The sequence below is a fragment of the Spinacia oleracea genome, chromosome 4 (genome assembly GCF_020520425.1).
Source record: "Spinacia oleracea cultivar Varoflay chromosome 4, BTI_SOV_V1, whole genome shotgun sequence".
Lineage (NCBI taxonomy): Eukaryota > Viridiplantae > Streptophyta > Magnoliopsida > Caryophyllales > Amaranthaceae > Spinacia > Spinacia oleracea.
Window position 1 is genome coordinate 168,830,432 of NC_079490.1, and position 17,146 is coordinate 168,847,577.

Sequence of the window (17,146 nt, forward strand, 5' to 3'; positions counted from 1 at the left end):
AATTGTTTTATTAGAATTGAAATGAATGAGATTCTGTGAACTCAAGCTGCCTTTTATAGGCTATTACAATCTGTAATATACTAACTAACTTTCCTGTATTTAAGGAACAAGCTAATAACAAAAAGTAACAACTAAGCTAACTGTTGTAACTAATTCTTTAACTGACATTCTTCATCAGTTTGCAGTAAGTGATCAGTATGATCATCATGATCACCAACATCCCCCCTCAAGCTAGAGGATGTATCAAACATACCTAGCTTGGACTTAAGCTTATCATGCTGAACAGAAGACAAAGCTTTAGTCATTATATCAGCAAGTTGCTCTGAAGTTGGAAGATATGTAAGCTGAATTAACCCTTCCAGAACTTTGTCACGTGTGAAGTGACAGTCTATTTCTATGTGCTTTGTACGCTCATGGAATACAGGGTTCTTCCCTATGTGGATGGCACTCTGATTATCACAATGAAGAGTAACAGGAAGAAGATTGCTTACCCCCAAATCTTTCAGCAATCGAACTAGCCAAGTAGTTTCAGAGGCGGTTGCAGCCATGGCTCTATACTCGGCTTCACTAGAGCTTCTGGAAACAGTGGACTGCTTCTTGGATTTCCATGAAACTGGAGAGTTCCCAAGTAAGAGAACATAACCAGTGACTGAGCGCCTTGTGTTAGGACATGAGGCCCAATCTGAATCAGAAAAGGCTTGAAGAGTCAGTCTGTCAGTTGCCTTGAGAAGTATACCTTGGCCAATGGTGTGAGCTATGTACCTTAGTACATGTTGTAATGCTGCAACATGACTTAATCTTGGTTGTTGCATGAATTGGCTCAAAGTCTGAACTGCATACGCTATGTCCGGCCTAGTGTGAGATAAGAAGTTCAATTTTCCAACAACTTTCCTGTAATGTTCAGGGTCAGAGTAAATTTCACCATCTTCAGTCAAGAGCTTAAGATTGAGAGGTAATGGAGTTTTTGCTGCTTTGGAAACGTCCATATTGCAGTCTTGTAGTAACTCCCTTGTAAACTTCTTCTGTGACATAATGATGCCAGATTGTAAATGAGTGATTTCTATCCCCAAAAAGTAATTAAGTAATCCCAAATCTTTGATACTAAATACTTTATGGAGATGATCTTTAAAAAACTTTATCTCTGATTCATCTGAGCCAGTAAGTATAATATCGTCCACATAGATGGCAGCAATTGTAATGTGTTCATTGGATTTTTTAATGAACAAGGAATAGTCATTCTTTGACTGAGCATAACCCATTTGCTGCAACTCTTCATTAAGCCTTGCAAACCATTGCCTCGAGGCTTGTTTAAGGCCATACAAAGACTTATTTAATTTGCATACCATGTTGTGAGGATTAGAGAGCCCCTGAGGTACTGTCATATAAACCTCCTCATTGAGATTGCCATGCAAGAACGCATTGTTAATGTCTAATTGATGCAACTTCCACTTATTGCTTGCTGCAACTGACAAAAGACATCTAACAGTAGCCATTTTGACTACTGGAGAAAAGGTTTCCATGTAATCAACACCATATCTTTGAGTGAAACCCTTGGCAACCAATCTAGCCTTTAACCTCTCTATTGTTCCATCGGCTTTAAGTTTAACCTTGTAAACCCACTTGCAACCAATCGCTTTCTTATCCTTTGGTAAAACAACCATTTCCCATGTTTGGTTAGCAACCAAGGCATCCAACTCCTTTTGCATAGCCTCAACCCAACCACTATGCTGACAGGCTTCCATATAACTCACTGGTTCATTTATTTGTGCATTCTGGTTGATCAAAGCCTTCAAGGGTGGAGGTATATCATCGAATTGCACAAGATTACACCAATGATCAGTAACACTTTCTGCAAAACACACATAATTATCAAGGTAAGCTGGTTTCCTTTTTGTTCTTTCTGACTGTCTGACAGTGCCTGTATTGGACTGAGAAACTGAAGTTTCAGTGGCTGATGTTCTATTTTGAGATGTGTTTGGTATTGTGTTTGGGTTTGTGTTTGAAGTTTCAGGTGAATTTGGATGTAGTAATGTGTTTGGGTTTGTATTTGAAGGTATGTTTTGAAGAGAAACAGAAGAACTGGAAGTGATGTTTTGTGTACAATCAGACCTGGTAAGATCAGTATCTGACTGAAATATAAAAGGTTCGGGTATATCAAATATAGTATCCATGTCAAAAGAGGTGTTAACAGGCAGAAAAATAGGAAACTTAGGTATAGTATGGTTAGTTTCATAATGATAGGGTAAGTGCTTCTCATAGAACTTAATATCCCTTGAAACAATCATTTTTTGTTTTTCCAAATCAAAAACTTTGTAAGCCTTTTGATCTGGTGGGTAACCCATCATGACACAAGGAGAAGATCGAGAATCGAATTTAGACCTCCCAGCTTTCAAAGTAGAAACATAACATAAACATCCAAACACCTTCAAATGATCAATTTTAGGAGCAAAATTGTTCAATCTTTCATATGGTGATAAGAAGTTGATACTACTTAGTGGCATTCTATTGATCACATGAGTAGCAGCCAATAAACACTCTCCCCAAAACTTGACAGGAACCCGAGATTGAAAATACAAGGCTCTAGCAGTTTCTAGAAGATGCCTATGCTTCCTTTCTACAACTCCATTTTGTTGGGGTGTGTCAGAACAAGATTTTTGGTGTAAAATGCCTTTTTGTCTATAAAACTTCAACATATCCCCTTCACACAACTCTTTAGCATTATCAGTTCTTATACATAAGACTTTGCTGGCATATTGTGTATCAATCATAACAACTAAATCAACAAGAATGACAACTGCATCAGATTTATTTCTCATGAGAAATGTCCATGTATTTCTTGAGTAATCATCTACAACAGTAAGAAAGTAACTAAAACCATCATAAGTTTTGATTTTATAAGGTCCCCAAGTATCTATATGTAATAGATCAAAAGCCTTATTTGTTTTACTGCTACTGACAGAAAAACTAAGCCTAGGTTGTCTTGCTTTGTGACATACTTGGCACACAACATCTGAGCCTATCTTGCTACTTAAACAAGGGTGAACAAGATGTATTTTATTGAAAGGCATGTGTCCTAGTCTCAAGTGCCAAAGCTTGGCTTCTTCTTCATTATTCTGGGAAAGTTCTGCTACTGCAACTTGTTGATTCACTTTACCCTCCTCAACTGCATAGAGACCAGCAGTAAGATTACCAAGAACCAGAGAGTGTGTCAATGCTGGACCCTGAATCAAACACTTGTCGTGAGTGAAAGTAACCTCACAACCCAAATCTTTGCACAACTTATGTGTTGAAATCAAATTGAACTTTAAACCAGGCACATGTAACACATTCTGTAAAATAATACCATTATCAAATTTAACAGATCCTATGTTCTCAACTATCACATGTTTACCATCTGCTATTGTGATAGTGTTAGGAACCTTGGCAAACTTTTGATAAGAATCAAACAGATCAAGATTTGAACAAATGTGGTCAGTAGCACCACTATCAACAATCCATTTAGAATTGGAACAAGTTAGAAGACAAGTACCTGCCACATGAACCTGTGACTCAGTGTGTGTGTCAACTTCCTGAGATTGAAGAACCTTAATGAGGGTATTGTACTGCTCCATTGAAAGATGTGTCACAAGACTGTTCTGATCACCAACAGAATCACCATCTCCTTCATTTTGTGCAATAGCAGCATATTTTCTACCCTTAGCTCTATTGCCAAAACTTGGTGGATAACCATGTAACTTATAGCACTTGTCCATGGTATGACCTGGAATTTTACAATGATCACAGATCACAGCACCACTTCTTTTACCAGTGATTGTCAGTTTATTACCTCCATTTCCACCCTGAAATGTCATTTTTGGACCATATCCTTGTTGTTTAAATGACTTCTTGTAATCTGCTGCAAAGGCCATCACTCTTCCAGATTGCTCTTCATCAACAAGACTAGCTTGCCTTTGTTTTTCTTCTTGAATCAAGAGCTTATATGCCAAAGAAATTGATGGCAAAGGTTGCATCATCAATATGCTAGACCTGACAGTGGAAAACTTGTTGTCCAGTTTCATCAACAATTGAACTAGTCTCTCTTCTTGTTGTTGTTTCAGAAAAATTTGTGTACAAGTACACCCAGCACTAATACAAACAGGCAAAGGATTCATCTGATTAATTTGCTCCCAGATTGCCTTTATTTGAGTAAAGAACTCAGTTATTGAAATATCTGATCCTTGCTTGAGATCTGCCAGTGCTTGCTGCAATGTATAAAGTTGAGGGCCTGAAGTTTGTGAAAACCTCTCCTCAAGATCCTTCCAAATCTCAGAGGAAGTACCAAGGAATATCACGCTACGTGCAATAGAGTTCTCAAGAGAACGCAAAATATATGAAATGATGATAGCATCACATCTCTGCCAGGCAGAATATGTAGGATCTGTAACACTTGGCTTAACCAAGGTTCCATCAATAAATCCCAACTTATTTTTTGTGGCCAAAGCAATCAACATACTTCTCTTCCACTCACCATAACCTTCTCCATTGAATTTTTCAGAAACAATTGGCAAAGAAGAATTTTCAGAAGGATTGATATAATATGGTGAGTTAGGATCAGAAGTTGCTGGCAAATTTTCTGGCATTATGAATGTGTTTTAATGAGAAATATGTTCAAACTCTCAAGATTTAACTGCAGAAATTTGAACTAAGAAAGAAACACAAAGAATCTGATCAAACTCTCAAGATTGAACTGCAGAAATTTGATCGAAAAAAACTTTACAAAATATGAACTTCAATTGTTCATGAAGTGTCTTTTGCGGAAGAAAAAAAAAACTCAGTAGCAGCATGAATTACTCACCCGCTCTGATACCATGTTAAAGATCAGCAAAGAAGTGATCAAGGAGATTTAGAGAAGAAGGGAGAAGGGAATTGTTTTATTAGAATTGAAATGAATGAGATTCTGTGAACTCAAGCTGCCTTTTATAGGCTATTACAATCTGTAATATACTAACTAACTTTCCTGTATTTAAGGAACAAGCTAATAACAAAAAGTAACAACTAAGCTAACTGTTGTAACTAATTCTTTAACTGACATTCTTCATCAGTTTGCAGTAAGTGATCAGTATGATCATCATGATCACCAACACATTCACTTGATGATACCCATAAAGTCTTGGATTCCCCAAATAGTTACGCTCATCAAAGCTTGCAAACTGTCCTGTTTGGGGCACTCTCCCAGATAAGTTGTTGTATGACACATTAAAAATCTCTATGAAGTTGAGCTCGACAAGACGGGATGGGATTGTACCGCTCAAATAGTTGTAGGATAGGTCTAAGCTTTCGATTTCTTGCAAGTTTGAAATACTACTTGGGATTGATCCTGATAACAAGTTGTGGGACAAATTCAAGGACTGGATCTGTTTTAAGTCACCCAATTGGGGTGGTATCTCACCAGTAAGCTTGTTGCAGGACAAATCCAATCCCGACATAAGAATTAGATTGATACCCATATAGGACAGACGCTGGTTCTTATCTGAAAATTCCACTTGTTCGGGTATAGCATAGTATTTAAACTGTGAACCATCAGGATAACTACCAGCGTAGAGATTATTTCCAACAGTTGAAGAATCACTCCCGAAAGACATATTCCCAAAACAAATGGGTATTACTCCATGTAAGTTGTTGCGCGAGAGATCTAATATATGAATATTACTTGCCTGACACAATTGTTGGGGGATTGATCCGTATAGATTATTTCCAGCTAACAAGAGTACTGTAAGGGTCGAAAGTTTATCCATCCACAACGGAATCTTACCCGAAAGTTGATTGTTCCTCAGATCAAGTATTTGTAACTGTGAGCAGTTTGATAGAGAATCTGGTATTTCTCCTGTCAGACTGTTACTATGCAGATGCAAATGGGAGAATTGACAAGAGTTATAGCATGAAGGTATAGGTCCACTGAAGTTATTTTGTGAGAGGTTTAAATATAAATTACCAATTCTGCAAATTTCCTTTGGAATATGACCTTTCAGATTGTTTTGTGATACTGACAGTGTACCCAAACCAGAGAAGTTGCCAATCCAAAAAGGAAGACGACCACTTACATTGTTGTTGGATATATCCAAGTAGAATAAAGAAGAGCTTTTTCGAAGGGCTTCGTTTATTCTTCCTCCAAAGTAATTGTTGTTTAGCTTCAACCACTGCAAGGTTGGAAGGTTCATATCCTCTGGTATTATATCCCCTTCCAATTTGTTGTTTGATAGCCCCAGAAATCCCAACAACTTACAATCACTAAGAATTTTTCTTGGCACTTTCCTAGAGAAGTTATTGTTTGACAAATCTAAGCTGTATATTCCCCACATCTGAACAATTGAGGTTGGTATACGCCCTTCAAAATGGTTTCCTGAGAAGTTTAGAAATGCGATATTGGGGTACACCGTACCTATATTTTCAGGCAGCTTATCGTTGAAATTGTTGTTGGAGATATCAAAAATATTTAATGACAAATTAGTGGATTGAGGTAAGTGAAGGCCTCCTGTAAAAGAGTTGTTTGCCAGGGACAAAGTAATAAGGTTGTAGTTGGTCTTAAGCAACCGAGAAGGGAAAGCCCCAAACAGGTTATTATCGGAGAGGTCAAGGTAACTAAGATTGCTTTGACGAGACCAGAATTCGTCTGAAAAACTTCCGAATGTTTTGTTCAATTTGCAACCTTGTAAGCCCAAAGTTTGGAACTGAAATGTGGGTCGCCATGATGAATCTCCCAATTGGACTTCTAAGTTGTTTCTAGAAAGTCGTAAAACATGAAGTTTTGAATGGTTAGCCAAAGAAATCAAAGACATCTTGCCTTCGAAATGGTTGTCAGAGAGGTCCAAGTACTCCAAGTATTTAAGGGTTGAGAGAAACTTTGGGATCTTTCCACTAAAATGATTCCTTGACAGATCAAGAGTTTGCAAAGAGGACATGTTTTGGATACACGAGGGAAAATCCCCAGATAAGTAATTACTCCCAAGATGCAACTCATGAAGATTCTTCAGTATACAAATACCTGTATAGGAAGTTGAGTGGTCAGATAGCTTTTTTTTTTTTTTTCTTTTTTTTTTTTTTATACTTCTTCTGTGATGTGTTGAAAGAAACCAACTTAGGTGACATACCTTGGATATCACCAGAGAAAAAATTCCAACTCAAATCTAGTATTTGGAGCTCTCTTAAATTTGTCAATTCTGAAATAAGGAAAACCAAAGAAAAAAAAAATGAAGAAAAAAAACGACACAAAAGGTATGTATCAGTTGGGAATTGAGGATGGCTAATCGTCAAGAGTTTGTGACCAATTGGACACAAGTCACCCCAATACAACTACTTTTAGTACCAACACAAAATTTTGTATGTTAGAAAGTAAGTGTGAGTATTGTGTCCCACGTAAAAAAATAAAGTAAAGAACTTCTAGTTTATAACCTTAGTGGGCTACACCTCCTATTGCCAATTGGTTTTAGGATGGAACTTCACTTGGGTTATGTTAGTGGGCTTCTGTTTCCTCCTTGATTTTCCCGCTTGTTACAACATTGTCAATACCAATAAGGCAAATGACTCGTATTATGTACTCCTTAGTAGTGTATTGGTATACCAATACCCAAACCAAATTAATGAGTACTAATAAGAGTCACTTAAGTTCATTTTGGACACAAGCCAGTTGAGACTTAGTTCCTCGTTGGGAATTTGAAATAAGTGATTGATAGAGGTAAGAGCTAGAACAGAAACATAAAAAATATACCTTGGGATAATGGAAAGTTCGTATCATTCAACCCAGTGTCTTGGAGGGTTAGTCATATTATTGTAATGCTGGTTAAGAGGAAGATCGAGTTATAACTTATTGATGTAATTCTCAGACAAGTCGAGGGATATGAGTTGGGTAAAAGGACAGAGTAGTGTGATGTTGAACAGCCATTGCTTGTTGTTGTTGTCCCTCGCAAAAGCTTTTCCTTTTAGGTCCAGTTTGGTTACACGTCCAGTGGACACATTACAATGAACCTCAGCTCGGACCATTGGCAGCAATTATCTCCTTGTTTATCGGCGAATGACCATTCATTATTGCCATAATATTGTGGGTTTGAATACGATTTCATGTAGGTTTGGATTTCGAGCAAAGCAAGGCGTTCTTCTTCTACGCAACATTGTACAAGAACAGAATGAAGCAGAGCAGCCAGTAAGAATACCCATTGCAACTATCTTATTGCTCCTCTTACCCAACAACCCATACTTAATTACCCCCAATACCAAAATTTCATGTTTTTATTTTTATTTTTATAAATGCAATATAAGCTCAAGTCAACTTAAGCCAAGCCAAGGTGATCAAAGTCAAACCTTTGAAATTTCTTTATTCAGGAACTGCCCTACCATGTAGACATTTTTATTTGTTTGGTGTTTATTAGTCAAGTCTTATAGTTTTGGGTCAGAATGTGATTTCATGTAGGCCTTATTTGCGACTTTGCGAGTAATGCAATCGGTTCTTATTATTTCCTTTATTTATTTCTGCCCCGTGCTTTTATTATCTCCATTATATATATAGGGCGTGTTCGGTAGCGTTTGAGGTAGTTGGTAGCGTTTTGATCGATTCAAGACGCTACTTGTAAAATTTGTAAGTGTTTGGCGAGGTAGCGGTTTGAGTAGCTTTTATCAAACGTTAAAATTAGTAGGGCTTACGGTAGGCAGGTAGCGGGTAGCGTTTGACATATTTATATTAAAGTATTAAATAATATTTCAGCTTTTTATTTATTTATACAAATTTGTCAAAACCTACCTTATAAAATTGAATTTTTGTGAAAAACTACCTTATAAAAAAAAAATGTTGTAAGTAACTATCTTGTAAAAATTTTATTTTGTAAGATAATATCTTTCGTAGGATTATGAACATTGATTCAAGATTACGAGATTGACTTTGCTAGATGTATCTCACGTGGTATCTAACGGGAAAAATGGTAATCAAGTGGCACGTAAGATGCATATGCTAAAGTCAATCCCGAAATTTTGAGTCAACCTTCATAATTCGGAAAAAGGTAGTATCTTATTATTTTCATAAGGTAGTTACTTACCACAATGTTTTTATAAGGTAGTTTTTTCGCAAAAATATAATTTTATAAGGTACTTTTTGACAAATTTGCCTTTATTTTATAATATCACAATCGATATTTTTACCGAACATTCATTAGTTACCCGCTACTTTAACAACTAACCGTTACCCACTACTATTCACCGCTACCGCTACTTTTGCCGAACATGACCATAATCCAACTTTCACTACAAGAATTTGTATCTTTAATGACAAAAGTTCCGTCGCAAAAGCCTTTTGCGACGGGGCTAACAACCTAACAAAGACGGGAATAACAGTCGTAAATGTCTTTTACGACGGGTTAACGACGGGATTTTCTATTAACGACGACCCCCTTTTATGACGGGTCTGCGACAGGAAATCCCGTCGTTAATCAACAATTATTGGCCTTTTGCGACGGGATTTCCCGTCGTTAATAGTACAATTTCTTGTAGTGTTTTGAGATCTTGAAATATCTAAATGTTCTTCTTTTTTATGTAATCTTTTATAATAATTGTCGTACATTTTGGTCATGTCATGAGGATTAACACGGTTCGAGGTTTATTAGAGATTTGAAATATTACTAATATATATACTTTCTATATACTCCCTCCGTCCCGGAATACTTGACCTGTTTTCCTTATCGGGCCGTCCCTTAATACTTGACATGTTTCTAAAAATGGAAATATTCTAACAATATTATATTATTTCTCACTCCACCCCTATTAACTCACCTACCCCCTTACTCCATACAAAAAATAATTAAAAATTCAACCCCTACTCTCCCCCAACCCCACCTCTTAACACACCTCTCACTAACTATATTAAAATAATACCCCACTATCAACTACTACCTATTGAATTAAATAAGTCAATTCAAGTCCCTTAAACTCTGTGCCGGTCAAACCGGATCAAGTATTCCGGGACGGAGGGAGTATACATATACATATTTATTTTCCATATTCACTATTTCCCCTAGCTAAATCTTGTATATCTCATGTCTCTAATAGTCCCTTAAACAAAGCAAATGGTATGCATCATCAAATATTGTTGCAAGAGTGCAAGTTGTCTTCTTACTTCATTCTCCAAAAGATAATATTTCCTCCGTTTCGAAAATATCGCATCATTTGTTTTTACACTATTCACACTATAACTTTGGCTATTTTTTTGTGATTCGTACGTAAGGAAATTTTAGTCATGTGGGGTCATGTTAGATTTGTATGGACATATATTTTCTAAATATTAATTTTTAATAATTTTTACTTGCACACGGTTTGAGATATTAAGAGTTAAAGTACTGGTGAGAGAAGTAAAAGTCCACCATAATGCGATATTTCCAAAACAGAGGAAGTATTCAAACTCTAATACAAATGCTATGCATCATCATTTACTACTCTATACAAGTATACAACCAATTGTCTGTTGGTTCAGCGGTGATTGAGGCTGAACTTGGTAGGGAGGACCCGTGTTCGATCCCCCGCAACAACAATTGGGAGGGGAATGAAACCTATCCACCCAAACTCGTCCCGAATCCAGATTAGCCCTAAGGGTGAACCGGGTGCTAACAAAAATAAAATAAAAAATACAAGTATACAACAATACAACTTGAAAAAAAAAAGGGAAAATATGGAGTTATTTAATACAAAGAACGCCATGACATTGGCAACCACCAAAGAAGATACCAATCAACAAAATCAAAACATGTTTGACGCCACCGCGGATTAATATACATGATTATGATCGTAGCTAAGAACATAATTCCACACGACATTCCAAAGCTCCATAAAAATTCTACCACAAAAGCTCCTTCACGATCTTCATCTCCTCCATCTTTGATTTCAGTATTAGCAGGCGGCAATGATTCTGCTTTATTATTATGCAACTCATCCCCAGGAAACCCAGAAAGATAGTTATTTTCACCAAAGCTACCAAATTGTCCAGAAACAGGCACTCTTCCAGTCAAGTTATTGTACGATACATTAAAGATCGCCAAGGAGTTGAGCTCAACTAGTTGAGAAGGGATTTCGCCATACAAATTGTTAAATGAAAGATCTAAGCTTTCAACCTGTTGCAGATTAGAAAATCCACCAGGGATCGATCCTGATAACATGTTATGCGACAGATTTAAAGAATGAACATGTTCAAGTTCTCCAATTTCTGATGGAATGAAACCGGAAAAACTGTTGCAGGACAAATCTAAAACCGACATAATAAGACGATATCCACCTGTATAAGTGCGATAATCATTCTTTACAAGAACTGTCACTTCTTCTGGAAGATTATACTGCAACGAGGACCTGTCTTTTATAGGAGTAGCTGATCTTTTCCCAAATGACATATTCCTGAAACATGCGGGAATATTTCCTGACAAGTTGTTACGTGATAGATCTAATATATCTATGTTGGATAACTCACAGATCTCTAATGGCACTTTTCCTTGTAGTTCGTTACCACCTAGTTGGAGTACTCTTAAGTTCTGAAACTTATTAATCCACCATGGAATGATGCCGGTAACACGAGTATCTACTAGATCAAGGGTTACTATTTCTGGGAAATTTGACAGTATGTTTGATATTGACACTGTGAGATTATAATTCTTGTGCAGATGGAAATATTGAAGTGTTGAAAAGTTTGAGCATGAAGGTATTGTCCCTGTGAAACTATTCTCTGATAAATCTAGATAAAGAGGTTGCAGTTTGCATATTTGTGGTGGAATCTGGCCTTTTAACGAGTTATTTGAGACTGAGAGAATTTTCAAAGAGGACAAGTTACCAATCCAATTTGGAAGCATACCTTTTACCTTGTTGTTGGATATGTCAAAGGTAAGTAGAGTACTTGAACTTCTCATAAGACCGTCTTTGATTGTCCCACTGAAGTTGTTGTTATTTACCTTAAACAAAATCAAGGAGGGTAAGTGTTGTAACGGATGCAGAGAAAGATTAAATAACGTAAATAAAGAATGCAGAGATTTAACGTGGTTCACTAACAATGTGTTAGCTACGTCCACTGAAGTTATTGTTATTTACCTCAAACCATGTAAAGGAAGGTAAGTTCATATCTTCAAGCATTATATTTCCTTGTAAATTATTGTTTGAAAGTTGCAAAATGCTCAAGAAACGACTATTGTTGAGAAGCCGGCTTGGTAACTTCCCGGAGAAGTTATTGTTGGACATAATCAATGTTTCAAGGTACCTCATTTGACCAAGTGAAGATGGAATTTGCCCTTCGAAAAGGTTAAATGATATGTCTAACATAGTGATGTTGGGGAATACAAAACCAATACTTTTTGGTAGCTCACCTTGAAACTTATTGCTTGAGATGAACAAGAAGCTCATATTATGTTGTTTAACATTATTGTGAGGTAGCTCAAGATTAGTAAGAGAATTGTTCGAGAGTCTCAAAAAAAGGAGATTAGGGTAATTGTTTAACAACCAAGTTGGGAAAGGTCCAACCAAGTTATTATTGGAAAGGACAAGCATGGTCAGATTATATTGATATAACAAAAAAGTAGGGAAAGTTCCATGCGGTATATTCAAACTGCATCCATGTAATATCAACATTTGCAACTGAAAAGTTGGCCTCCAAAATACACCTTCGGTTTGAACTTGAAGTCTGTTTTCTGCTATGATTAAATTTTGAAGGTTTGAGTGGTTCGCGAATGAATGCAGGAAAAATTTGCCTTCAAAGTTGTTGGATGCAAGACCTAAGTATTCTAGGGACTTAAGATTAGACATGTCTGGCAACTCTTTACTCAACTCATTATTTGAAAGTTCAAGATAAGTTAAGGAAGTTAAGTTGTTGAGACAAGGAGGTAAGCGGCCGTTAAACGTATTGTTAATAAGAGATAGTTCCTGAAGATTCCTCAATCTGCAAAGCCAACTACCTGAAAGCAGAGGAAAAGGTCTAACCCAGTCATTACTGGACTCGTTTTGTTGTGGATGGAGTACATGATTGATAGAGTATAAAATTAATCTTGCGGTTTCAACCATCAGCTTAAGTTTTTGGTTGAGTTGGTCCTTTGACATGGTATCAGAGCTTAAGCTCATGGTTGATGCCCCAAGAATAGTTTTATACTCTATCAATAATAGAAGTGAATTGTTACTACGTGTGAGGCACATATGAGGTATATATATATGCTACTTTACTGATGCGACTGACCTTGGATTTCACCGGAGAAATAATTATCACTCAAGTCCAGTGCTTGGAGTTTACTCAAATTTCCCAATTCTGTAACAACGTACGACAACCAAAGTAATTAAAACATTCAAATTACGTGGTACTGCATCCGTTTTAAAATGATCTTTACATTTTGCGTTTTAGTCCGTTTCACAAAGTTCTTTACACTTTTCGTTTTAGTTCATTTCATAATGTTTAATTTTACACAATTTTTTTTTTTCTATTTTATCTTAATATTTGTGCAAATAGTAACTGTAAAGGTCATTTTAAAACGGAGGTATATAATATTTATTATCTCGCGTGAGGCACATATGAGGTACATATGCCTACTTAATTTACTGAGGCGACCGACCTTGGATTTCACCGGAGAAATGATTATCACTCAAGTCTAGTATTTGGAGTTCACTCAAATTTCCCAATTATGTAATAACGAAAACCAAAGTAAAACGTTAAAATTACGTGGCAAATGAATTAGCTATGAATTACTTGAACAAAAATATGTGCATACCTTGAGCTATTGGGAAGCTAGATTCGTTTAAACCAGCAGAAATGAGGGTCAATATCCTAAGTGATGTAAGAACACGAACAGAAATGTAGCCAATTTCAAGTTTGTTGTCATCCAGACTCAAACCTTGAAGATTCTTCAAAGTTGAGATATTTGTTGAACCTACGCATATGTACCAGAGGAAAATACTAATAAGATGGTAAGAACATTAACCAAATAAGTTAAGGGAGTTAATGTCCCCCCACACACACACACCCTAACAAAAAAAAAGTTAACGGAGTTTACATCCTTTGTTTACCAACACTACAAGAATTGTATCATTAACGACGGGGAATCTCGTTGCTAAAGGCCAATAATCGTTGATTAACGATGGGATTTCTTGTTGCGAAACTGTCAAAAAAGGGAACGTCATTAATGAAAAATTCCGTCGTTAACCCGTCTTTAAAGACATCTGCGTCGGTTGTTCCCGTCTTTGTTTTGTTGTTAGCCCCGTCGTAAAAGGCTTTTGCGACGGAATTTTTAACCCGTCGTTATTAGGTTGTCATTAAAAATACAAATTCTTGTAGTGCAAGGGTATCAGATACACTTTTATAAACCTCAAGGATATTTGGTGCAACTCTGAAAAGACGAGGATATTTCGTGTATTTTATTAAATATCATGTTTATTTCATAAAATAACCGGAAAAAAAAGAGTATACTGAAAACTGGCACTACAAGAAATTGTATCATTAAATACGGAAAATCCCGTCGCTAAAGGCCAATAATCGTTGATTAATGACGGGATTTCCTGTCTCGAACCCATCATAAAAGGGGGCCGTCATTAATGAAAAATCCCGTCGTTAATCCGTCATAAAAGACATTTGCGACGGTTGTTCCTGTCTTTGTTTGGTTATTAGCTCCGTCACAAAAGGTTTTTACGACGAGATTTTTAACCCGGCGTTATTACGTTGTTATTAAAGATACAGATTCTTGTAGTGTGAAAGATGATAGAATAATATAGATCGAGTAGTATTATAACAAAAGCAAGAGGAAATTAATAGTGATATGAGATATTACCGTCCTCCTCTACCAAGCCGTTGATGTGGTTGCTAGACAAGCTGAGGGAAATGAGTTGGGTAAAAGGACGAAATAGTGTGACGTTGAACAACCATGGCTTATGGTTGCTTAGTATCACCTTCGAGCCGAGGTTCAGCTCGGTTACACGTCCAGTTTTGACATTGCAGTGAACCTCAGACCATTGGCAACAATCCTCTTTGTCTCCAATGCCGAACGACCATAATTGTTGTCCATTTCTACCACCATAATAGTTTGTGTTTTGATACGATTTCATATAGGTTTGGATTTCGAGTAAAGCAAGGCGCTCTTCTTCTATGCAACATTGTACAAGAATGGAATGAAACATAACTAGCAGTAATAATACCCATTGTATGTATCTTGCTCCTACCCAACAAACCATACTTGAAAAAAAGATATTGTTTTTTTTTTATAATGCGTGTAAGAATTTTATTGCAATCTAAACACCCATTTATAACCTAGAGTTAACTGGCGTCATAAACCATCTAGGATGGACCATAGAACATAGTCAGAGAACTCAAAAAACCGCTAGCTAGGCTATCAAGCGTAAGAACTAACCTTAATGCAAAAAAAAAAAAAAAAAAAAAAAAAAATCAGGGAAAACCTTAGTGACAAATGTTGTCAAAGCCAAAAAGATGTTATTAGCTAGTACTACCTCCGTTTCAGAAAGTTATTTACGCTTTGGAAAATGTGTCAAAAGTATGAAAACTTTGATCATAAATTCCCACTATTATATACATCAAAATGTTAAATGTAAGAACTTGTTAGATTGGTCTCATTATTCATTTTCAGAATATTAACTTTTTATATTTTTTTTTCATACAAAATTGGATATATTAACGGTCAAACATTACACCGGAGTCCGTGCAAATAGTAAGTGTAAAGATCTTTTTGAAACGGAGGAAGTAATTACTAATTAATGTCTTGAGTGTAAATATATTATATATGCACTTTCTTAGTGTGGACAAGACTTTTGTGTAAGCCTATTAATTTGACTTGAGAAATCTCATTGAATTGATTTTGTAAGAGAATTGATGCTCGTTTTGTAGCCAAGCAACTTCATTTTCAAGTGTTCCGATCAAATAAAACTGTAAGACTCTCTAGAAGATTATTAACACGTGTCAATTTGTTTTATCGATCTGCTGAAAATTGATTTGGGATTGTAATTTAGTTAATGGCCACAATTTTGTAACAACTTGCATCTTGTGCTTGTTAACTGCAAATAAATATCGACGAGTAGTGATTTGTCCAACTTAAATTCACACAAATACACCGTTGATGCCTTGGGGTAATATAAAAGTCTAAACGAAAACGAACTCCATTTCGACATTTAACTAAGAAAGCTTTCCAAAGTCAAAGATCGATCGAATTGTGAAACCTTTGAAATTTCTTCTTTCAGGAAACTGCCTTACAGGCTTATACTATACCATGTACGGAGTATATTTTATTACTCCCCATCCCTAAATGATTAGCCCATTTTAATAGTAAAATCTTGTCAATTTTCAACATCAGCCCTGCATCTACGAAGTATATCTACACTACAAGAATTTGTATCTTTAACGACAACCTAATTACGACGGGTTAAAAATCTCGTCGCAAAAACCTTTTGCGACGGGGCTAACAACCAAACAATGACGGGAATAACCGTCGCAAATGTCTTTTACGACGGGTTTACGACGGATTTACGACGAGATTTCTATTAACGACGGCCCCCTTTTATGACGGGTTCGCGACAGGAAATTCCGTCGTTAATCAACTATTATTTGCCTTTCACGACGGGACCCGCCATTAATAGTACAATTTCTTGTAGTGCTATATCTAGTTTTATAATACGTAGTAAAGATATTAGTGGTCAAAATTGTGCATTAACAAGCGTGTACTGTTAAAACAGTACGAGTATTTTGGGACAGAGAAGTATTACGTATTAATAATGATATCGACAATTTATTTCCCCTCCTTTTCAATTTTTAAGCAGTTCCCCCTTTTTTCACGTAACAAAAAATAGTGAGTCCAATACAACAAAGGATTGACACAAAGTCAAACAAGTCATAGTCGATGACTCCCCACCAATTATGCATAGACGGTGTTTTGCATACACATTAATTGTTTGCTTTATTTTGTGGTGTATTGCATTGTAAGCTGCCTAAAGTCCTAAAAGACAAAAATCAAGCACTACTTCTATAGTTCTATTACTAGTATAGTACCCGTGTGATGCACGATTTTTATAATCTATACATAAATTTGTATGAAATCTGTTAGGAAATTATAACAAAATAGAGATTATATATATTTTGCAAATTAAAATTAGTTACTGATAAGTTTGTCATTGCTCA

General features: G+C 36.2%; 2 protein-coding genes across 2 annotated transcripts; both read right to left on the reverse strand.

Moving 5' to 3' along the window:
* Positions 1-5,046: 5,046 nt before the first annotated feature.
* On the reverse strand, positions 5,047-7,012 carry LOC110801883 (receptor-like protein 15). Its single transcript, XM_022007290.2, has one exon. The coding sequence runs from the start codon at positions 6,936-6,938 to the stop codon at positions 5,061-5,063; it is 1,878 nt and encodes a 625-aa protein (XP_021862982.2). The 5' UTR covers positions 6,939-7,012; the 3' UTR covers positions 5,047-5,060.
* A 3,372-nt stretch (positions 7,013-10,384) lies between these two features.
* Positions 10,385-15,372, reverse strand: LOC130459468 (receptor-like protein 14). Its single transcript, XM_056826849.1, has 5 exons — positions 14,796-15,372; positions 13,743-13,901; positions 13,217-13,285; positions 12,085-12,941; positions 10,385-11,948 (listed from the first exon to the last, which is right to left on the reverse strand). The coding sequence occupies exons 1-5, from the start codon at positions 15,193-15,195 to the stop codon at positions 10,695-10,697; spliced, it is 2,739 nt and encodes a 912-aa protein (XP_056682827.1). The 5' UTR covers positions 15,196-15,372; the 3' UTR covers positions 10,385-10,694.
* Positions 15,373-17,146: the final 1,774 nt, after the last annotated feature.

Bases quoted from the DNA above. Each gene is read 5' to 3' on its own strand.
- LOC110801883 (XM_022007290.2), bottom strand. From the start codon at position 6,938: ATGTCCTCTTTGCAAACTCTTGATCTGTCAAGGAATCATTTTAGTGGA.
- LOC130459468 (XM_056826849.1), bottom strand. From the start codon at position 15,195: ATGGTTTGTTGGGTAGGAGCAAGATACATACAATGGGTATTATTACTG. The intron at 13,286-13,742 runs GTATGCACATAT...ACGTTGTTACAG, and splicing joins TAGCTTCCCAATAGCTCAAG to AATTGGGAAATTTGAGTAAA. The intron at 11,949-12,084 runs GTAAATAACAAT...ATTTTGTTTAAG, and splicing joins CTTCCTTTACATGGTTTGAG to GTAAATAACAACAACTTCAG.